This window comes from Accipiter gentilis, chromosome 24 (assembly GCF_929443795.1).
Source record: "Accipiter gentilis chromosome 24, bAccGen1.1, whole genome shotgun sequence".
In the NCBI taxonomy this organism is placed as follows: domain Eukaryota; kingdom Metazoa; phylum Chordata; class Aves; order Accipitriformes; family Accipitridae; genus Astur; species Astur gentilis.
The window spans coordinates 13,276,227-13,300,321 of NC_064903.1; the positions used below are offsets into that span (position 1 = coordinate 13,276,227).

The 24,095-nt window shown below is 39.8% G+C and overlaps 1 protein-coding gene across 1 annotated transcript; it reads right to left on the minus strand.

The window, feature by feature from the left end:
* Positions 1–4,996: 4,996 nt before the first annotated feature.
* Positions 4,997–23,842, minus strand: CENPI (centromere protein I). The gene is made up of 21 exons (XM_049827501.1): positions 23,792–23,842; positions 21,696–22,023; positions 21,273–21,410; positions 20,173–20,291; positions 18,901–19,008; positions 17,607–17,655; positions 17,244–17,290; positions 16,455–16,544; positions 14,833–14,961; positions 14,406–14,570; positions 14,024–14,144; positions 13,727–13,818; positions 13,279–13,396; positions 13,117–13,181; positions 12,533–12,630; positions 11,999–12,134; positions 10,075–10,199; positions 8,945–8,993; positions 8,555–8,788; positions 6,910–6,951; positions 4,997–6,091 (listed from the first exon to the last, which is right to left on the minus strand). The coding sequence occupies exons 2-21, from the start codon at positions 21,892–21,894 to the stop codon at positions 5,960–5,962; spliced, it is 2,256 nt and encodes a 751-aa protein (XP_049683458.1). The 5' UTR covers positions 21,895–22,023; positions 23,792–23,842; the 3' UTR covers positions 4,997–5,959.
* Positions 23,843–24,095: the final 253 nt, after the last annotated feature.

The window sequence follows — 24,095 nt, forward strand, 5'->3', positions numbered from 1 at the left end:
CTCCTTTGCCAGGATCAATAAGCACAAAAATCTTCCAAGCACAGATTTGACCCTGCCAAAAGTGTTTAGAAAAACAGCGGGATACTTTCTAACAGCACAGTACCTGGGGTGAGAGAGAAGAATGGGTAGAGAACTGATACAAGCAGACAGCTGACATGCATTCAGAAACAGAATGAATCCCCCTTTTCATTTGTTCCTTCCTAGAGATTGAAACAGTCCCCCCCTGAATGAGGAATGGAAAGGACTATAGGGGAGAGAGGGAATCTTTTCAGAGCAGCAAGCACCAAAAGAATGAGGGGTGGGTGTCAAAAGAGTGTAAAAGAATCTGGGGGAGAGATGGAAAAAGAAAAGAGAAAATGGTAGTAAAGAAAAAAAAAATATCATGCAGAAGAGAAGGGGAAGGCAGACAGGCGGTTTCAGCAGCTGTTTTATTCTTCAAAAGCTGTCAACACATTTACAATGTACTTTCCATCCCCCTCCTTATTTACTGGGCCATGCACACAAAGGAGAAGGAAAGCAATCGTACAGAAGCTGCCGAAGATTCACTTCGACATAGAACAGAGGTGCCCTAAGAGAAAGGAAACTGCTTAGTGATCCGTGTACAACAGACTATGATGGGAATGTTACAGGCCTAGAGACTCTAGACAGAGGTTTGGGAGAAAACCTGCAGAGAGCAACCTCTTCCTGCAGAGATCACACTCAATACTTACAGGCAGCACAGACACTGCATGGGAATACAGCTGCATATAAAAGTATACATATACACAAGAAGCTTATCACTGAATTTTTTAAAGGAAGACCCCAAATGATGTAGGCAGAGAATAAAATTTTCAAAAGTTATCTGTTGCAATTTGCACCTAAACCCAATGCCTGAGGCTCAGGAGCTCAACTATATTACAGTGACTTAATATCCCACCACCTAGCTTGTACTAGAACAGTCTACTTTGTGTCACATTTCTGGCAGGTACCAAAGCTTGCCTGATGCATGTGGATTCATTAAGCTGTAGAATGGGATCACTTCTGAGCCTACAGTTTTTGAAATACAGCCAAGGTTAAAATAGTATTTAGAGCCTGTGTAAGGTATCTGCAGCTTTTTTTTTTTTGAAGACCAACTGTTTGTTTCTACGTTTGTGCAAGACCACAGTGAGCCTGAAAATGGAAATTAGATGCCAAAATAATTAAGGCATTTTTAAAAATCTTACCCTCTGCTGTGCAGACTTTTTACTCCTACAAGACAGGAAACTGAGAAGCAAAGAAATGAAGCAGCATCACAAGATCTGCACTTTACTGAACATTATTTATGTACTTCAATACCTCCCTTGCCAACTATAATTACTTGGGAGTTACTCGGGCAGGTCTAACAGCTAGATACAGATCTTGGGAATCCTGTGCCAAAAACCAGGTCACCATATACTAAGGTCATAAAAGACCTTCTTAGTCAAAAGCAAAGTTTGGTGAAATCAAACCATCATCAGACTAGAATGATTATTTTTATTATAAAAAGCAGAGCCATGAGGGAAAGGCATTGGTACAACATAAATAATCTTTCCAAAAAGAAAATACTTGGAGACATTGTTCTTTCAAGATATTAATCCTCCAGAGCAAGCTTGTTACCAATGCCTGTTGTTCTTCACCCAGACTGGATGTATCCTCTGACTAAAGAGCACATAAAGAGCTCCCTCACTCTCTCTCAGGAGCCACTGCACTACAAATAAAAGCAGTCCAGTGTATATTATTAATGACAAGTTATCAGAGGATCTACAACCACAGCCAGACTGGAGTTTCACTGTGCTGTGATTCTGTAAAGATGAACGCTTAGCCGGGTTAGATCCCTCAGTTTCCCTTATTCTTTGATCCTCTGTGCAAAGATTTCTGATAAACCATTTTGTCACAGCAGCTGAGAGACAATTGCCCTGCCCTAAAGGGCTTATAACTGAGCTTTAACTAAAAGACAAAGGGAGCCAAGTGAGGAGACACTGGGTAGAGGCACAAAAAACTTAAAACATTATATAAAAAGGCCAAAGTGAATTTTATTTTGGCACCAGTAAAATGTTATTAGAAGAGTTCAGGAGCGCACATATTGGCAGTTGTTAGAGCTGCAGTACAAGCCTCAGAGGTTCAATTTTCTGAGTGGCTACAGCTGTACCACCTTCTAAATCCTTGGGTCCTGATTTATTCATGGCATTAGGAATGCAAAATGCAAGCAGAGAGAAGTAGGCCAACAAGAGAATAGAAAGCAGGGACACAGAAGAACCAGTTTCCTCATTCCAGCTGAAAACAGGTTGAAATTATTAACTTTCAGAGCAAGCTCCCTCTGAAAGGGCAACACAGCCTGATGCATAAAAATACACAAATTAGTCTCTCCCCACAAAAGAAGATCATGATTAACAGAAACACAAAGCAAACGTGGCTTCAGAAAAAGAATTCAGCTTAACCCTAGCCTGAGGTATTTGCATTTTCAGATGCATACTGCTCAGGCTAATGTGTCTGACAGGGTAGGGGTTAATGGCTTTGGTTCTGTGAACTGTGGACCAGATGTTCAGCTGGTGCAACTCAACATAGATCCAATTAGAAATTGGTGGAGCTATGCCTGCTTACCCCACACAGGATTCTGGCCCTGTACTTTGAAATCCTATCTAATACCCTCTCAAAGATTTTTCTAGAGGGAAAGGCCTCACTTTTTGGAAGGATCTAAATAGGCTACTAGAAAAGCTGCAGAATGTGGTTAAGCTGAAATGACCACTGCCCTGGCCTGTTTGTAGTATTACAAAACCCCTAAATCGAAAGCATGTAGAAGCCTCCCGAAAGGGAGGCCAGACAGGAATTGGAGCAAGTCATCAACTTTTATTGACAGGTAGACAGGACACAAACCAGCATTCCCTGAGATCTGCTGATACTAGAAATTTGGATCTTGAAACAGCATCCTCTAGAAAGAAAAAACACTCAAAAGCAGACCCAAGTGACATGAAAGCATGCACTTTCTAGTAAATCATGTTGAATACAATACCCTCGGGAGGGAGGTTGCAGGCCTGATCTAAACTGAAATATTCTGGAGTGCTGGTTGACAACATGTGAGCGAGCCTTAAATGAACTTTTCATCCTGCATCATTCTTATCAAATAGTACCACAAAACAGTTGTTTCTGCTAGTTTCATATACATACAGGCAGCACCTTACAACCGGCAGAAACAGGCACTAGAAGTAAATCACTGATTTGTCACTTACGATGAAATGGATGGGTCTCAACTATCTGCATTTTAGTCCTCAGAGCGGATGCTGTGGTCAGCCAAGTCTCTGAGCACATGCCTGTAACAGAAAATGGTCTACAAAATTTACCATGGTGATTAGATGGTAAAGCGTGGGGCAGGGGAGGAAGGAAGAGGTACAGCAGCACATTCCTCCCTAAAAGGACCATTCTTCCATTAAAGTGGAATGTTAGTAAAGTCAGACATTTAGAGAAAAAAGAAAAAATATCCAGCTGTGAAAGAAGACAAGAACCACCAAGGTGTACAAAGAGGCTAAAAGTCATCTGAAGTGATCAGTAATACCTAGGCACATCATTGCTGCATGGGAAGGATTTTAAACAGCCATCTTGGCCAACAAAGCTGACATTAAAGGAAAATTATCTGCCCTGTTTCTTTATTTCTGCACCTCTAAGCATCCAGCCTGTGGACCTGAATGACAAAATTCTACATAATTTGTTTGAAGACTTTTGTAACACAGGGTATAATAAAAGACCTGTGATGCTTGTTCTGTGTTTTCTCAACCAAACACCAGCCTCAAGGGAAAACTGATCTCAGGGACCAATAACTATACAACATTCAGTATATCCTAAAGGATTCTTCTATAAGACTCTTAAAATACATTTACATATATCACACACACTCTTATGAATCTAGGCACCTTTCACAACTGAAATGAAGACTTTGGCAGCACCTTCTAGTCTGACAGAAATGATACAGAGCTCTGCTCCTTCCACAAACTCCAAACATCACCCAGGTAACACGAAGTCTGTCTTCCTAGCCAGAACTAAATGCTTCTTCGAGGTGTTCTGTATTTTCTCCTTTCCTCGCTGAATGAGTCTGCTGTACACAGATCCATAACTGGGTCCATGTCTCCATCTCATGTTTCCCTATGGCTGTCAATCCCTCCAGCCCTATTCCTATACAGAATTCCAGTGCAGCAATATGGAAGTACAAGTCTGGTCAACATCTGAAGACAATTGTATGGTGCAAGGACAAGAGCTAAGGATTAAGTTGTCCCTATGGAGTGCAGTACACAGGCTTTCCAGTGTAAGTGCTAGCATTTCCAACACCTTTCTGACGGTAGCTTCATAGAAAAACTATAAAAACAAGTATGAAGCTACAGAGGTCTATTTCTTGGGTCCTTACCTGAAACCTTTAACGAGTCTAACAAACAACAGGCGACACTACGACAGGGATTGCCAGCCAGTGGTGTTGGGATAGTCCTCAGCCAACAAGCTGAGCTCGTCCAAAACAATAGTACCAGCCTTTAAAGGAGAAAACTGGTTCTATGTTAGGACCACATCTTGAAACATAGCCACTTGGAGGAATTTGTAATTTGTGGAGTTTCCTCTGTTGAGAAAATAGAATCAGGGTTTTTGAAGATCTGTTTCTCTTGACAGAAATTATAAGCATTCCACTTATACTAGCTGGAATAACACAACCAGATGAGAAAGAGCAATACTTTAGTCTAAGCAGATCTCTCTGCAAATCTCTCTTTCAAAGTCTTCAGTGAAAGATTTTCTTATTCTCTGGAGAATATATACACACATATAAATATAGATACACATATTAACCAGATCATCTATTTGAGCTGAGAAGTATGGTACTCACCCTAGAGCCAGTATGATTTTGAGAGGATGAAAAAAACAAACACATCCTTAGTGGCTCTGGAGTCACTCTCAGGACTGATTCCTTTACAGGATCAAAGTACAGATTCAAAATGCAACATTCAGTATACTCTGACCCATCTTTCAAATGGTTACAATCTCGTTTTACAGCAGTGAAATAAAGTTCACTCAGATTTTGGAGACCTGAGTTCAGCTTCTCCCAACTTCTACTCAGTGTTAAAATGAATTGACAGGAGAAGATACATTTTGTAGCAGAGTTCCTTCAAAATGGCATGTTGGAAACATTTTACAGAATATAAATTATATATATATGTACACGTATAATATACAACACATACAGAGCTAAAACCACAAACGGGAAAACTACATTTGCACTTATCAACAGAAAATGGTGAGCTGGTGGCAACTCTGTTCAAGTGCTCAATCATCAATAAACCATCAACAAACCATCAACTGAGCACCAAATTTTCCAGCTTCATTAGAAGAACATTAGAAGCAATGTTAGCAAAAAGTCTCTTTTGCAAGCTTCATAATGAAAATGAAGTTCAGGAAGGTCAGTTTGGTCAGCCTGTTAAAAGCCAGTATATACACGGTACAACAGGGAATTGGTAAATTCGTTGTGCTCCAATCCAGTACATATATGGTATCCCTGAAAGGCTGATTAAATTGTTTCTCATAACCTACTGTCGAGGAAGGCAAAGCAGGTCAGGGATCAACATTACTTATAAATGAAGCAGCACTGCTTACTGCAGTTTTGAGATGGAAAATGTTTGTTTCTCAATCAAAGAAATTACTCCAACAGAAAAATAAGGAAGAAAAATGTGGATGATACATAACATATAAGCTTAGCAGCTTCAGATCAGAGAAGTTCAACAGGTACAAGAGGAGGGGTTCAGTGTTAGTGAACCAAGCCAGCCTAAGCATTCCTTCCGTGTCTTCACTTTCCTAAAACAGATGTCAGTACAAAAATGCAGACAAGTGTAATTGCTCTGGTTCTTTCCTCTGAAGAAGGAAGACTTAGTAACACTGTCCATTGTATTCTGCTTTCCTGTTCCATATGATAAAAAGGCTCCAGTGAGTCCCAGGGTCACACTTGCACATTCCCTGCTTTTCTGTGAGAGGCCTGGGAAACACGATTGATGCTGCTTTCAATAAAGACCTTCAGGCCCTTTAAACCATGCGCATAGAGATATTCCAGATACCAGTTCCACTTCTTTCCCTATAAAAACATAAGGCATAGTCAGATGTACAAGACATAACGTAGTCTCTTCCTTAGGCCAGTCTGAAAAGGTCTGCAAATATCACCTTCCACAGTTTGACAACATCCATCCTAGTCTGTAAATACCCACAGGTATACAGGGACATGTCCTCTTCCCAAGTGCCCAAACTTTTCACTTACTTATTACACATTCTTAGCTTGAACATGACAAATCATGATCTTTTTTAAATACTGAAGATGTTTATAAATCCCAGTTCTAAAAAGAGGAAAGTCTATTGGATCAACAGTGAAGATGTCAGGAACCAAATGAATATGGATATTAAAGCCTTCCTTTTATCACTAATGGTGATTCTTCCAGATCAGGTTTGAAGTACACTGTGATACAGGAAATGAAACAACCTGCCACTGTATTTGCCAAGTGGAGGATCCCTGTTCAAAGCTATAACAAAGCTACACATCCATCTCAGAATTTAATATTAAGTTCCTTGATAATAGAAATTCTGCTTCAGGTACACCAAAAATATGGAGCCTGCAGAGAACAACAAACAGCCTTGTCCTGATGCTGCACTGACTTATGGAGGAAATATATAAAAATCTCAGACCACTACCCACAGATGGCTAGATACATAACATCTCAGATGTTGACGCCCTCATGTTTGGCCCTATTAAGAGACTGAACTAAAGTCTACAGCTGGAATTTTCCTCTTTCAAAGTTTTTATAGAGCATTTGTGGAATTGGTGAATATTATCACCTCATCCTCTTCCACATAGCTGCTGAAAATCGCTTGTTTTCACTTCACTAAAACAAGAAATCTTACCTTAATTAAACTGAAGTTGAAGGTGGTATCATCTGGCCAAGCCTTAAGGAGAGGAATAAAAACAGTATCAAGTCAGATAAAGAGTATGTCCAGAGTTGCTGGGCCTCTGCTTAGTCCCCTCTTAAATCAGGAATTGCAGGCATGCAAAGAAATTCTGAGTTTTTTAATCATGCTTCAGAATGGGCTTCCAGCATCATACTGTGTCCGTAAGTGGCAAGGTAATGTGGAGACCCTCTTGCCCTGTCCTGCAGCATTACTGGACAGCCACAGAGAATATTGATAAGTATCTTTAACCATTGTCTCTCTACAGTGTAAAAGCTACTCCTTCAAAACATTAAATACATAATTCCCAACAAAGAGAAAGAGCAAAAGGAGAGAACCTACTGACATTTAGATTATTGCTTGTGTTCTTTGAGTGTGCTGCAGAGCAGTGCCCTCTGGTGCTCAGCACTGAAGTGTTTAAGAAAAGATGGCACTGCAACTAAGTATTTACTATGATAGCTGCTAAGCAAAATCTTTCTTGGTTCTGCAGTAGGAAGAATGCAAAAATTCTCCACCAGAAGGTTTTGGGTTGTTTTTTCGGTTGTTTGGTGTTGGTTTGTTTGTTTAGGTTTTTTGGGCTGCTTTTTTTACTTGCAAGAGCTACAAAGAAGAATCAGGAAGCCTCAGAACAGAAAGGATCTAGACAAAGGATATGAAAAACTAATCCTGCTACAACAGGAGAAAGACCAAGGAAAAGCAGTTGTATACAACAAAAATAAAATAGCCATCTCTGGCAAAGACAAAACTTGGGTTTAAACAGCACTAAGAGACAAACTACCTAGATTCAGGACACTGAGTATATAAAGGAAGTAAAATTTATGAAGTCTTCCTAACCCGCATTCTTTAATCTCAAGTTTCCCTTGCTTCATTCCAGGAGCCACACCTACGCATACCTTCAGTCTGCCAGTGTTCATCGCAACAAAACGGCATCTTTGTGCACCCCCTACAAAACCTCGGTTTTTAGAGCAGCGTGCACATCTCAGAACAATAGCAACTCTGGCAAGCTGCTCCCTTCACCTTTCAGTAGCTGCATTGAATATATGATGGCACCCAGAATTCAAGATGACTTCTAGCAGAACTTGTATCAGACAATACAAGAGAGCACCATATTATCTTACTTCTGTACTTGAAGTAGCTACTTGTATTTCTTTTTTAATAAGCGATTCTCAAAAGCTACTGCAAGAGCCAGAAAGCACTGTTATCGTGCTCACCTGTATACAATTTAACTACATATTTCTCGGCTTACTGGAGTTTAAAAGTTTAGGTCACACTTCATATTTTGTGGGGCAGGATGCACTATTGCAAAGCTTTTACCGAATTAGTAATTTATTTCATTATTTTGCCATTTTAGTTCTATCCTCAAAATGATCATAAGCACAAATTCACATCTAAAACTGTTACATTCATGCTTTCATACCATGCCAACAAAGACTATTCAAATTGTGCCACCAATTTGACACAAACACAGAATGCCTTACTAGCTTCTGAAAGATCAGTTGACTCTACAAATCAGCCAGTACACCGAGAGACACTTCTCTACAGAAACTGTGAAGCCAGAACATCTGGTGATGCCAAAGGCCTAAATGTTGGCCTATATCATTACCTGCTGCAGGAAGAGAACAGCATAGCCCATCATGGCTGGGTGGTAGACAATGTTAAAGCTGTTTTTGAATTCCTGCACTGCGGTTTTCTTCAGCAGTTCGTCATCCATACGAAGACCTTGAGGGTGAATATCCTTCTGGAACACACTGGATGTCCACAGACAACCCACCATAGCTGTTATGTACTGGTTGTACTCTTGGTATGTCTGGTTACTGAACCTGAATTGCACCGTTTCCTGAGGGGCAAGAAAACAAATCAATAAATAGCATCCTCAAAGCAGTTGTGTGCTCTCTCCAGTCCTTAAAAGAATGCCATCAGAGCACCTCCCCTCCATTCAACCCAACCCTTTGCTAAGGTCCATTCTAGCACATAGCAGATTTGTCCACAATACCTTTTTACTCAGCTCATTTTCTTTTGCAGCCACCAAGTTGGTTCGATACCTGAAAAAAACCAAACAAAAGAGAAAGTTGAGGGCCTGTAAATTTTTACTACCTAGCAGTGTTGAAAAAAGCTAGAGGAATGTATGAAGAAAGCTTATTTCCTCAATGAGAGAGATCAAACTTTACTGGTAAAAAAGAAACATGAAAACGAATTCAAAGGGACTTTGTCAATTGGCATAGAACTCCCTTTCCAGGCACAGTAGGGAGACACCTGATAATATTAATCTCTTAAATGACTAAAACATGACTGGTTTGCCTGGGACAGTCACTTCAATAAAGACAATACACAAGAATTGACACAGAGCCTTAAAATCAGCAGAAAAATGCAGTGTGTTTTTAAGAAGGGAGACTTTCATTCACTAAGCAGAGAAACAGAAGCCACTGAAAGTAACACAACTTGACAGTTGTTCTATATAATAAGCACTAGCTCCTCTTATTTCCCAGAGACCATCCTGTCATGTTAATTACCCTGCAAACTCCTTAGAGAAAAAGCCACATGGAGAGCCCTGTGCCAGCTGTCAGCAATTGACTACTCTTCTTCTCAGATGCAACCACTGGAACTAACAAGGCCAAGCACAGTGGCCATGTTGGTGGATCCTGCAGAGCACTAAACAGTGCTGTATTTGGACCTGCAGGCAGCACAAGGCAGTTCCAAATTCCCACAGTTTGTAGGTGGCAGAAGTGCTTTCTACTCAGCACATTACAGAATTTGTAATGAAAAGCTCAAGTTTAGTGGTCAAAGGACAGGAGTGAGAAGTTGTATAGTTAACTACTAGTGATTCCAGCTGGCTGACTTAAGTTCTCACAAAACAATATGGGAACTCCTTCCTTCACATATCAAAGACGTGGAAATAATACTAGGAAAGAGGTCAGAATCTTGCTATTTTGGATAACAGACTGAAAAGAGTAGGAACTACAGCTATAAAATCCTGTATCATGAAAGCTGGACACAACCGGAACTTTCACCTTTGCCTTGCATGGTAAGAAAAAGTAGATTTCAGATTTTACACCAAAGTAATTTCATTTCTAAAAGATAGAAAGAGAAGACAAGGAGTCCTACAGCCCACACCATTTGTAGTACCTGTACATAACGTAGCAGAGCTGATTCAAGCTGACAGAATCCATGCTGAGGAGAGCTGGGTAGAAAACTCCAGCAGGAGGCATTATCAACAAAGGCAGATTGTACCTCAGATACATGTCACACACCTGCAGGAATGAAAGCAAATCCAGGCAGACTATTACTACCATTAACAAACCCTGAAGCAAAAGAGAGCATGACACTGCAACTCCAGCTAGCTCCATCAACTTCACCTAGGAGGTAAGGCCAGGGTGAAGCAATTCCATTTGTTTCCTTCTTGGTATGAGACATATTCATCAGTTCATATCTTGGTCTCTGTTTCAACCATTTAGGTATACCATATGTTTTGACATCGTTACTTGCGGAGTCAAATCTACCCAGATCCCTGTAAAAAAGCAGCAGCCATTTTTTTTCTGATCTTTTATATCATTCCGACATATGTAGCTGGGATTGCACTAGACCTGACCTTGTTCCTAGCCCAGTTTGCTGATAGCAGCAAGCCAAACAGACCACACACCTCTTCCAACTAGGAAATTAAATCTTTCTATTTGACCTTGCTGGAATTGCATGAACACACAATAAAGCTTTGCTCTAAGAGAAGATGATATGGTCATAAAACGTGGGTTTATTATCAGGCTCATGTTTAGAATTTAAGGTTGAGTTTAAGTAAAAAAAGACATTTTAAAATTTCTGCAGATTTAACAAGATCTTCAGCTATGATAAGTCTTAAATTATGGATAAATAATTGAAAGCAATATTGCTGTAACTTAACACATTGCTTCCTGTGTAGCTTAGCCACAGTAACTATTCCCAAAGGTATGCTCTTCAGGAAGGTACACATCATTCTCAGAAGAGTAGTGGTCTAAGAATATACAAATCTAGTCACTACAGCTCAGACCATAAACAATTAAGCTGTGACAGCCCACCATCGAACATGAATACTTTTTACATTTTGTTAAATTAGGTACAACAATTGTTTTAGGACTCCTTCTCCTAATCTCATAACAGACTTTTCACTAAAGATTGTTTGCCAGACCTTCACCTTTCCTCTTGCCTTTGGTACAGATATACCATGTAACATATAGACAGATATTTGCATGTAACTGTATTTCTGGTATTTTCAGAAATCTAGACTCTTTACTTAATATCTCCACTGCATGATTTTAGAAGTCTCTAGAGTTCTGAATACATAAGCAAAACATCAAGAAAAAATTCAAACCCTAGTTGTCTGCTAGAGCACCAATAATCATACATCAAAGGGTGCATTATTCTCTGTATATTCCCATAAAATGAGCATTTATTTTAAACACAGTGTCTTATGCAAATGTCATTGTCCATTAGTTTAATGCATTTTTAATAGACATTTTAGTTACAAGTAGATTCCAGAACTATCATTGTTTTTTCAACTCTTCACAATTTTATCCAAATCGTAGGAGCAACAACAGCATGGCTGGAGTTCACATGGCAGTAAGCACATCTACAGAGAGGATGTGAGGAAAATAGAGAACAGGCTTAAGCCTATTTGGTGCTGCTTAGTTTGTCTACAGGACAAACTGGGGAAAAAATTTCATTTTTTAAGGGAACATTTAAGGGAAAAAAATCAGGATATGTTGTTTAAAATTGAACTGAACATTGTTCTTTTCTATAAATTAGCATTAAAAAAGCAAGTTATGCCATATTGTTACTTCCCCTTCCACAGTACACCTCTGACTTAAGAGCAACCACATTCTAGCAGCATATTTAGTTCTGCCTGCAGATGCAACAGCAGCAATCACCTGTAGATCTACCAAGTATTTGGAACATTCTTCCATTTATTCACAGAGTTCTGTAAGCTATAATAAGGAAGGTGTTTTCATACCCTAGCTTAAAAATGCAAACAGCATTAGAGTATTGGGATTTTGAAAGCCAAAATTAACAGGATACATACTGTCTCATAGAAATCCAGGATGAAGTATAGCAAGAAAGTAGGATTGTTTTCCAAACGCAATGCAAGAGTAGAGATCCATCCAACAAAGTGGATTAGTTCAGCCACCACATTCAGTAGTTCAGAATGGGTGGTATTCCTGCAGCAATGACATGACACAATATTGCAAACAGTAAAAAGGAAAAGCGGTAAAAAAAGAAGTTGAAGTTTATCCTTCTGCCCCACTAAGTGTTCAGCAACACGCATTTGTTCTTCAATATATCTAGTAACATATTGTAACCAACATCATTACAAACATGACCCAGCTGTCAGTGTTACAAGGATGTTGACTTCTGGACATTTCAGTTTTCAGTGTCAATAGAAATACTTTTAAAGAAAGGATTCACAAGGTAGCTTACAATACACAGCAGAAACATTACAGCATTATTAACCTTCTAGTCGGTCTTTATGCTAGGTAATAGGGCTAGAATATGTATCTAAATACACTAGTGAACCATGCACAGAACACTGTATAGCATTCATTTCAGACAAACTTACGAAGAATGGACTTGAGAGTCAGACTCTGAATCCAGATGAATCACATGACAATTTAACCAATTCTGCAACAGCTCTTTCAGGCACTCAATAACACTGCACTGCAAGAGGCAAAAAGAAAACAGGTTGACGACAATTTATGTAAGTGAATAATACTAAACAAAAAGTGCCACAAGAATTGACATATATATAAGGAAAGGTATCAAGAGTTTCTCAGGACCTCACAAATAGCAGTGAGATAATTGCATGTCCCCTTGAACTGAATGTATGCATTACATAGTTTTTCCTGGAGAATGTGAGTTTCAAATACTGAGTTAAAATCACAGTAAAACAAACCAACTATTGTCCTGTGTACTATCAGTTCTTTTTTCCAGTGCCCTAGATTAATTCCAGTCAAAAAAGAAAATATCTTAAAGGCACTCAAATTCCCAAAAAAGTTATGTTGTAAGTATATATTTTACCCTCATTTGGACACAGACTTCCCCAAAAGAAGTCCCCTAAACAATCCCTCAGACTGCTACAACTGACACAAGTGCATATAGCAATATTAACTAGAAGTAAACAGCAACTGTACTCACTTAAATTACCTTAAAGTAAAGGGACGATGTGAAGAAGAACTGTGCCAGGGGATCATAGAGATGTGACTTTATTTCTGGAAGAAATGAGAAAGCATTATGCAATCTATGCACAAATTCTGTCCCCAAGATCGGACATTGTCCAGCCTCACCCAAAGGATCTGCAACACATACCAGAGAAGCTGCTGAGGGGGATCCAGCTCACAAGTCTGAGGATTTGTGATCGGCAGCAGAAGCCATCCCAGAGAGGAAGGCTCTTATACAAGAACTCTTCACATGAAGAAAATCCCTCCTACAAAGCAGAAAATGAACACTCAAAAACTCATCTTGTATGCCTGCACCTTGCCATGCTCACTGCACCCTGGAGAAACAGGCTTACACCTCCTTCCTGCCATACAATTCACCAGGACATTCAAATTATCATTCTCAATGTCATTCTCAAATTATGTTTCCTGCAGAAAACAAGGCCATCCCCAGAACATTGACTCGCTATAGGAATATGTATTTTTATTACTTAGGACACTGTCACTTCTCAGCGATACTACAGGAAATAGTTAAGTCCCAAAAGTATTTTAAGGGAAGACTTCATGAAACCCTTGGCTTCCACAAAACAGGCACTTACCTGCAAGAAACACTCGGTCTTGTAGATAGTTTCCAGGAAGTCCTTGAATTCTTCTTCACCTTGGTTATTATCAACTGCACACCAGGTGCATTCTAAACAGGAGACAACACTGTATTTGAATATGAGCACAGCAAGAATAAGCACAATCAGAAACAAAATTCAGTTCTCCTCCAGTAGCTGTTTTAACACTATGTGATTATCACTATAAATCTGAATAGCAAAGTACCATTGTTGAAAGGTATAAAGCTTCAGGCATCCTTTACCTCCATACCATGCAAGGTAATACTAAGTTCCTACCTTCCTGAAGAGTCTGGCCCATCCAATAGTAGAGCCTCAGGTAAATAGATTCATCTTTGATGCAATTCATGTAGTGAAGCAATAAAGGGTTTGTTAGCACTGAACCCATCTGGGAAGGAAACTGCAAGAGAAATGAAGAAAAAAAAGTTATTCAGTATTTACATCAGCAAATTGCCAGAGAATCTCATTCTGTCAGGTTGTCCAATCCTTTCACCAGCAACAAGACCATCTCCAGGACTTATTCGTCACCCTCAGGGAGGACTAGATGCTCTGTTAGAACTAGGTAGCCCACACACTATTCACATATAAACAGAGCATAGGGGAATATCCTTTGATCTCTCAAAACATTCAGTGAGCTTACCAAGACCTTCCTGAAACTCACTTCTAGATGGTGGATATTTTGTAGGAGCTGAGAAAAGGTCTGCAGCTGCTCCACTCGAAAAGACTCACTCATACTGTACAAATCAACACGGTTCTTTTTCTCATCCTCTTCTAAATTATTTGTGTTTGTACTGCTCACAGGTATAATCAACTGGATATTCCATTTCTGTAGAAAAGAAATACAAATGAATGACAATGACTTGGTTTCCAATGCAATCAAGTGCACTTGTGACCAGCGTTCCCATAAAGACCCTGTTTTGCAAAAATGGTATCCAAGCTTTCATTATAATGGGAATGCTGCATTTCTATATAGCTACTCCACCCTCCTCAGTGCTGCAATAAAGCCTGACTTCCATTATTTGGCAATATTCATTATGAAAACAGCTGCTTTGCACCTTTTTAGGGTCTACCTCAGGCCCATAACCTACCCTTTTTCGTGACTGAGGTTGGGCTGTGCCTAAAAACAGTGGTTGGAACACTGGAGAGTTTTCCTGGTTTCTTCGCCTTACTGTGTTGATTCCTGCTTTCCATGGGCCCTCTGAATTCTTGAAGTAAGTCTGAAAACATAAATGAGACATCTATGCAAGAAGCCAAACTAAGACAAAATGACAGAAAGATCAGTTTCTATTCTGATAAACATCACCACAGCGATGTATATACACTCAACTCTGTTTGACAGACCAAGAGGCTAGGTTTTCACAGCACAGAACTCTCGTTGTTCCTCAGTTTCATTACCTTTTGACTTTAGTTCAACAGTTACACTTTTATTTCCTCCTGAAATAATGTTCCCTTTTTCAGAAGATATGTCCAGCACTTCTGATTTATAATCCTCATTCAGATAAATCAATTCATAGCATAAATCTCAAGCATGCATTAAATAAAGCATAACCAAGGTAAGCTTATGCAAGTTACTAGGAAAGCTTCCCGAATTCAGCATCAGTGATATCCACCGAAAAGAACAATTCCATGAGTAACTGAATTCTCAAATTAATGTGGATACTACAGCTAAAAAGAGAACTGGAAAAATGAACCCAACACCTTTTCTGCACAAAACTTATTTTTTGCCACTTCAGTTGCAATCAGTCTTTAAATCCTAATCAAATGCCAAATCATCACAAAAGTATCAGACTGGTTTGGGCCTAGGTAATCAAGCTTTTATTATACAAGTTAACACAGCATGTCCATAAAAACAGCTGAAGATGTATTTGGGTCTTAGTTGCTAGTTATTTACTTCACTTCTGTGCATGCCAAAAAATATAAATTCTCCAACACATGACTGTGCAACACAATGCAAAGTATAAATTTATAGAGCAATGTAAGTACACAAGCAGATTGAGATATAACAAATTATTTTACACAAACAGAACTTGCCTACTTATAAATTAAATGTCTCTTCTAAGAAAAAAACAACACAAAAAAACCCCAAAAACCAAACCCTAAGTCTATCCCATTGAAATACCAAAAGAAAATTTGTTGCAGAATTTAGGTCTCACCTGCTGCTATTTTCTGTTATATATTCAGTTTGTGCTACATATATTCTACTTGGTCAAGGAGCTAATCATAGACATAGGCCTTTCTAAAACGAAAATCAGCTCTGACAAATCAGCTTACCACATTTTTTTCCCCACTTTTTTTTCTCTTTCCTGTGACATAGACTTTCCAAGTAGGAAGTTACTTACTGTTCTTCACTGTTATTTGTACTTGAGAAAGTCAGCAATTTGGACAGTGCCTTCTACAATTAAGACAGTTCATTTCCTGAAGAACTTAACACTGTGTGAAACAAGTCAAAACCAGCAAGAACACCAAAAGGAGGATTAAAGTAATCCTTATAAGGAAAAAGGTACATGCCATCCCATTTCAAATCATCTCCTTGTGCTGAAAAGGGAACAAAACACAAGGCTAGGAATCCTCATCTAAACCTGATATTACTCAGTGAAAAGAGGAAATGGAATTAATCTTCACCACTAAATCATATTATAACTTAAGTGGAAAGTTCAGTACAAATACTGTCATAAGTACTGGTTCCAAGTAGATTAAATCTAATTCTTACCTTCATTTTCCCAGGAAGGGTTATGGTCACCAGCTCAGGACAGTAGAGTTTGTAAAGTGATAGTAGAGCCTGCAGATAAGACTGCATTCCCTGTCAAATAGCAGAACAAGAGGTAAAACATGTGGGGTATGGTTTTATATAGAAAGTGAATACTGTATTCTAGAAGCAAAAAACCCCCAGTGACTACTATAAGCTTTCTACAGCTACATGCCAGTAAGTAACCATAGATGAACAACTGAAAATGAAAGGCAGAACAGAAACCATGTAAATGAAATACCATAGGAAGGGGATTGAAGAAAAAACTTTCTGTAGTCATAACTCTAATAAAAAGTTTAACAATCAAAACTATGAAAAATAGTCTTCTGCTGTCTAAATGCTCCAAAAACATGTTGTTATAATACAGTTTTTTCTCACAAAAAAGGAAGCAAGATCCTCTACAATCTTGTATTTCTCAGTCATTTTTTTATACCCCTTGGAAGATGAATAGAAAATTAAAGATGGTAATAGATAAATGAAGCTACCCCTTGCTTCAGAGATTTTACCACACCTAGTCATAAAATGTATAGCTTTGTGCATGTCGTTTCCATGTGCTCATAAAACACAAAAGAAAATTAACGATGCATATGCAAGATGGACAAGCCCTGCTGCTACAACAACTACAACCTACAATTCCAAGTCTAACCCTGTCCTGAGACACTAACCACTCTTCTCCATCCTGTAAGGACATTAGTCTTACAAACTGCACTATTAACCACAGTTCAAACTCTACAAGATTTGAAATAAACTCACCATTTTTGCTTGGAGGTCAAGCAGTCTCCTAATCCGAAAAGGCTTGACTAGAAACACAATCAAGAACATAATGGATTTAAAAAGCACTGGATCAGATATTTAAGCAAAAATGCAACATCACCTTTATTACAGAAAGTCATGGCAAAGAGCAGAACCAATCAGTCTTATTTCTAGGCTAGCAGACAGGTTTCCAATTCAGAAAGTGTTACACAAATCAGGGCTGAACTACCACTCATGCTCTCTTACCTTAAAAGCAATATATTGGCTAGTTATTGGATTAGCTCCTTTGGAAGAAAAGGCAGTGCCAGCAAACAGAATAAGAAATAAAATGGTATTCTGTCTCATACAATTGGATATACTCACCAGTTTCTTTCCTGGTCAGCAGGTAGAGCAAGTGGCAGACGTAAGGGCACTGCAAAGAAAAGGCAGCAATGAACTATCCTGCTGGTGCGGACTGCTAACCAGGATACACTAAAAGCAACATACAGGCTTCACAAGCTAACATAGTTTCATTCAGTTGGCTGCCTCAAGTTATCACTGTGTCCCCACTGGGGCAGAGGACACCTTGCTTCCCTTAGAAAATAGCATGGTTTTTTTACATGTCACATGTCAATTTTATTTAAAAACATTATCTACACTATGAGCAGTCCCCATAGTAATTAAGCTACTCAGTGAGCTTGGATCTTGTTTTTTGGAACATGGTCTAGATATTTCAGGAGTCAGCAGTGAAAGTACAATTACATTTTCAAAAAGAAAGGCACCTTTGAATCAAAATAATTTATTAGAGCTTCTAACTACAGTTGAGGCTGTAAGGGTCTTAGATTAGTTTCACAGCAACTCTGGTGCAATTTCCAATTGGCCCATCATGCCTGAAAATGCTATTTTAAACAGTAAGAACTTAAATCCAGTTTTATGAAGAGATTATAACTAATGTTAACCTAAAACCATTAAAAACTTTGCAAGAAGTATAACTCAGAACTTCAGGAACTTTAAAAGTTAGCCACAAAACATCCTAAACTGAAGGAATGTTAACAATTTCACATCTAACATGACTGGCAAGATCATCTTAATATGAACCGAATCCAAACATTTCAATATTCCAGCACCTGGATTTTACAGTTGCCATAGCAGAAATCTCCTGATTGCTTGTTCTCATTTAAGCCAATTTCAAATCAATTTCAAATTGATTAAGTAGAACACCATTTAGAGTTCCTCACCTTTAAAGAAACATTGCTCTAAAAGTGTTTTTTTTTTCTTTTTGCCCAAGGTGTGCAAGTCAGTTTCTCCCCAGGAATGGGAGACTTCACCTGCTGATGTCTGACATCAAAGGAGACTGCAGCATCATGGTCACTCTTTGGAATTTAGACAGAATATACTGTCACTCTGTGTGTGATGCAGAATAGCAATCCTTGGAAAAATGCTTAAACAACCAGACCACAGCACTGAAACTAAAACAATCCTACAGCACTTCCCTGTTTCTGAATCTAAATTACCCAGCAATCTTAGAATAAATAAAAAAATTAAAAAAAAATCCAACCATCAGAAAATGGTCTCTAACCAACAGCTACTCTAGACTAACTCTAGCATTAATATGCATACTACTTATGAACATTTAGGCTTATTTTGTCAATTCCATATATTCTTCAGCTCTCCTTACCATCTTCTCATCTTGCAGGAAGGAAAAGAAGAAACCATAGAGGGCATGAAGTTGTTCCTTATGATCAATGAAGTCAAACACCGCAATCAGCCATCTTAAAAAAAGCAGCTGCAGGAAGGAAAGAAGCCATATTACTTTAAGTGATGGGCAAAAGCAAGACAGACTAGTCACTAGACAGTTTAAGAGACACAATCATGAAGGATACATGCCACTTTCAAGGACAACCAAATAGCTACAGATGAACAGTACAGGGATAATTCAGCTGTGGAAGAAAGCCTGCCAAGAGCACCAACTGCCTTATCAGAATGGAAAAAGCAGCTCAGTTCTGAACATGTGCTAACCCTTAGACATGATCTGAGGGCCCCTCGCTATAAGAAAGACAGTGAGGTGCTGGAGCATGTCCAAAGAAGAGCAATGAAGCTGGTGAAGGGTCTAGAGCACAAGTCTTATGAGGAGTGGCTGAGGGAATTGTGATCATTTAGTCTGGAGAAAAGGAGGCTCACAGCAGACCTTGTCACTCTCTACAACTGCCTGAAAGGAGGTTGTAGGAAGGTTGGTGTTGGTCTCTTCTCCCAAGTAGCAAGTGATAGGACAAGAAGAAATGGCCTCAAGTTGCACCAGGGTAGGTTTAGATGGAACACTAGGAAAAATTTCTTCACCGTAAGGGTTAAAGCATTGGAACAGGCTGCCCAGGGAAGTGGTTGAGTCACCATCCCTGGAGGTATTTAAAAGCTGTGTAGATGTGGCACTTTGGGACATGGTTTAGTGGTGGACTTAGCAGCATTAGGTTTACGGTTAGACTCAATCTTAAAAGTCTTTTCCAACCTAAATGATCCAACCTAAATGATGCTATGATGTAAACCTTTGAGCAGACTACATGAAGACAAACAAGACTGTTTTGCTAACATTGTCATGTCGTCATGTATGCCATGGCCAATGTACACAGAACATAAGGAATACCTTGCTGAAGTTGGTGAGGAATGCCTCACATAGCTGAAGTATTTCACAGAAATGTTGGTGGGGAAACCATTCCTAAGGAATTCAGGGATACAGGACAAGGAGGAACTGTGCAAATTTCCACTCACACTTAAAAAACGTTCCTCAGTTCCCACTGCGTTCCAGCAATGGGCGTCTCTGCCAATTTTTTTAAATGACAGTATCTTCTCTAAGAACCTCGTACATTAAAACCTAAGGATTTTTTCTTCCTAAAATCATGTGTCCTCATCGTTCCTGTGCAGAAGCAATAACTACTATAAACATTTACTAAGTTACCTGGATGTTGCCTGAGCATTTGCTGACACAGAGCCAAGATACAGATGAAACCACTGAAGTTTCTGGTATTACTGAGGCTGGAAGCAGGCTCTTCAGTAAGCGAGTATTCACTGTATCAGCTGGAAAACAAACAATTTAAAATAAGACAGTGCCCATGTGTCAGGTTCTTTGACATGGTTTTGCAGCTTAGGTCAAAATTCCCTCCGGACAAGATTATTCAGAGGTTCATTGCTTGAAGTAACAGTGCACAAGAATCTAGTAGGGACTTACCTATACCTCAAAAAACAATGACAAATATTTCTTTCCAGCTTAAAGAAAATGGAATATTGAGTATTTTAGTATTGAAATAGCCTTTAAACTCTTGGCAAGACCACCAAAAGTAACACAAATTTCTGGTAAAATTAAACAATCAATTCCTTCAGCAAATGAGTATATGACTGTCAGCCAAACATCAGCAGATTAGTGTTCTGGAGATAAGCTAGTAATTTTAAATCAAGAAAAGCACTAAACCACTTGCATAATGGGGAAAGAATCTTGTGTGCTCCTCTTGGGTTGGAGGGAGGGGAAAGTTTAGGGTTTTTTCTTCATTGAGTATTTCATTATTTAGAAGTATAAACAGTGAAACCGTGGCCACCATTTCTAAGAAAGCAGCATGAGAGCTGCACTGAAATTGCTCAATTGATTGTTAGGATGACATTTTACTTTTAGCAAGTTTCACTAATACAACTACGTCAGTTTGTTCAATTATTTTGATCTTGGGGAAAAGAAACCTACACAGTTACAACAAGGCAAAGACACAATGGTTGCTAAGGACATACTTTAAGCCTTTCAGACACCTGCAGTTACGAATAAAGGAAATAAGGTTTTCAAAAAATATTTGTAACAAACCATAATATTTTTCCAGATATCACTCCCTTGTAGCAAAACCTGAGGTTATTTTAGCATGAACTCAGAAATTACACCAAAGCATGCCAGAAAGATTAATTTTACACTAAAAGTACCTAAAAATACAGTCACCATAAACACATTATCTCAAACAGGTTTGATTAGAGGGGAAAGACATTCACAGAGGACACACTAGCAGTATATAAACATTTTACCAAGTTTGCCACTGAGTGCCACGTTTAGCAATACATCAAATGCTTCAGGGGGTAACCCACTTTGCAGGGCAATGCTTTCCACAGTAGTCAAGTGTTTCTGCAGAACACTGTTCTTTTTCAGTGAAACTCTGTCTTGAACTAGAGGGGGAAAAAAAAAAGACAACACAAGGATGAGATGACTTCTGAACTGAAAACAAACTATTTTAAACTCCTCTGAACTGTCCCTACATATATTCCTTTTTGTTGGGTTCTTTACATAGTAACAGAAAGGGGAAAACCTTTTAAGACATTAAAGAAATATTACAAATCTCAGGCACTGAAGAGGGAAAACAGCAGGTAAAATTAGGGTTTTTTATCATTGTTGTTATTAAGAATTCGGTTATTTTTTCAGTACTTGGTAGCTAACCTTAAAACTGCTCTTACCTTTCTCAAAGTAGCTCAAAGCTTGCTCAAGGGAGCCTTGCTTGCTGTCATTTTTCTGATTGTTAGGAGATTGATTATTCTGGACATTTTTTTCAGGGTCAATTCTCCCTCCTTTTCGCCATGCAGAGAGATCAGTTTGATTTTTACGGTGAACTTGCAGAGGCTGCTTTTGGGTCTTAAAACTCTGTCTTCGCTCCATCTTTTCAGACTCTCAGCTGAGACTGGAGAATTTTAGTCATTTGTCATGTGGGTTCCAATCCTTCAGTTACAAAGAGGCAAGAAAATAGATGAACATCCAACAGCTGAAGAACATCAGAGAGCCGGTTCCCTGCAAGAAAAGAAAAATTTATTTTCCTGGCAAACAGATTTTGGAGGGATCCTGCATAACGTAACAGAGTAACTTCAGAGGAAATCACTTAGAGCTGTCTGCCACCAAAAAGATCAGACAATATACTCAGAAGATGCATGGACAACAGTGTATCAAAACTCCAGTCTTTCTTTCATTAAAAAGGGAAGAAAAAATGTACAAGTAAAAATTAACACAAACTCCTTTCAATTTAAAAATTGTTTGATAAAATTTTATATAGTATTTTAATCCAAAAATTAACATAAGCAGAAAGTTAGCAAAACACAATCAACAATTTTCTTCTGAGTTTAGTTTGTGCATTATCAGTTTCACTAATCGTATTGTGTATGCCAATGTAATCAGTCATCAGGTCATGACTTCCTGCAAGGTAATGTACAGATTTGAGAAGATCATAAAGAAACTTATCTTCCTATTTTACAAAAAAATTAGATTCTTCTGCAGCCCTTCTACCCAGCTGGTAGGATTGAAAGAAATATGACATTTTGGTAAACTTCCAAGTGAAGCACAAGAGCTACCAACACTACAAAACTGCCTAGCTCTGGGCAAAATACAACCACAATAAGTGTCATTTTCTCCTTGATATGCTAGAGACATCAACCTTTTACCCACAAAATGTGAAATTTTGCTACAATTTCCTGGATTTGGTAGAGTATGCATGCGTGTCCCTAGATGGTAGAGCCTATCTTTTGCTTCCCAGCTTTCCTGACACAATAAACCAGAATGATTTTCAATTCCTACTCCCTCTTCGGCTCTCACTTCCTTAAGATGTTAGGATCATCCCTATTTTCCTACAGGTTTGTTTGTCACTAACCCTGTGCAGCATACTAAGAGCAAATCTCTGGCTAGCTGTGTTGAGACCTGCTCTGAAGAGCACACAGGGCATTCAATTTACAAGTGAAACCTACTGACATCAGGTGAAATGTACACCCTCAGTATTAAAGGACAACACCAAACACATCAGAACTCCCACAAAGATGCTTCGCATGATGGTGGCTAAGAATAACTGAGATGCTTCGAAACAACGAAACTTCCTGATGGTCACTATACCGTGGTTAAATTGACATGAGCTGGACTGACATGTAAGAGTTACAGAAAACCCCAAATGCTCTAGAATCTTGCTTGTTGCACCTTGAATCACCTGAGCACACTGTAAGTGGTTCAGAAAGCAGATCGAGCTAACAGTCCTCCGCTACCACACTCTGGAGTACAACAGCAGCTTTCTCACAGACTCCTTAGCGCCTGCTCTGCCTATTTTTTTTTCTGTTGTCCTGCAGGATTTCTACCAGAAAGGTTTGGTGGGGAAGAGAGCACCACCAGACCTTAAAGCAGAACTAACAGACAGGCTGGAACACCACTTCTTACTAACAGTGAGCCCGCCATTGCACAGCTCTTTCAGTACTAGACACTTCCACAAGGGTATTTGGCACGAACATCCCTCCCCCTCCTCGCCAGCCGACGCACGCACACTCTTCCCCCTCCAACTACACACAGCGGCTCCCCCTGGACGCCCCCCCAGGCCCCTCTGTGATGCTCCGCGGAGGAGCGGCCCTGAGGGAACGGAAGGAGCCGAGGCCCTCCCGACCCAGCCCCACCGCCGCGCTCCGGCACTCCGGCTCCGGAGCCCGAGAGCGGCAGCAAAGAGCCCCCCCGCCCCGGCGGAGAAGCCGTCCCGGGGAGGCCCCCGGGCACAGGGCCTGCTGCCACGGCCGCAAGCCCCCGCCGCAATTACCTCCTGTCAGCGCCGGCTCCAACCGCCCTGCAGTTCAAACCTCCGCGCCACATCCCGCGCATGCGCACTGCCCACGCCGCCGCCACTGCCTCCTCGTCTCGCGCATGCGCAGGGTGGCAAGGGTAGTGCTTCTGTCCCGGGCGGTGTTGAGCATGTGCGGTCTCGCGGCGGCGTGGCGCGTGCGCAGCGGTCTCGGCGTGCCTGCGGGAGGAGGCGAGGCCGGGCCGGTGGGGCGGGGGGGCGCAGCTGGGGAGGTTTGTGAGGGATGGGGCCTAAAAGGTTGGAACTCGAGGAGGGTCAGCGA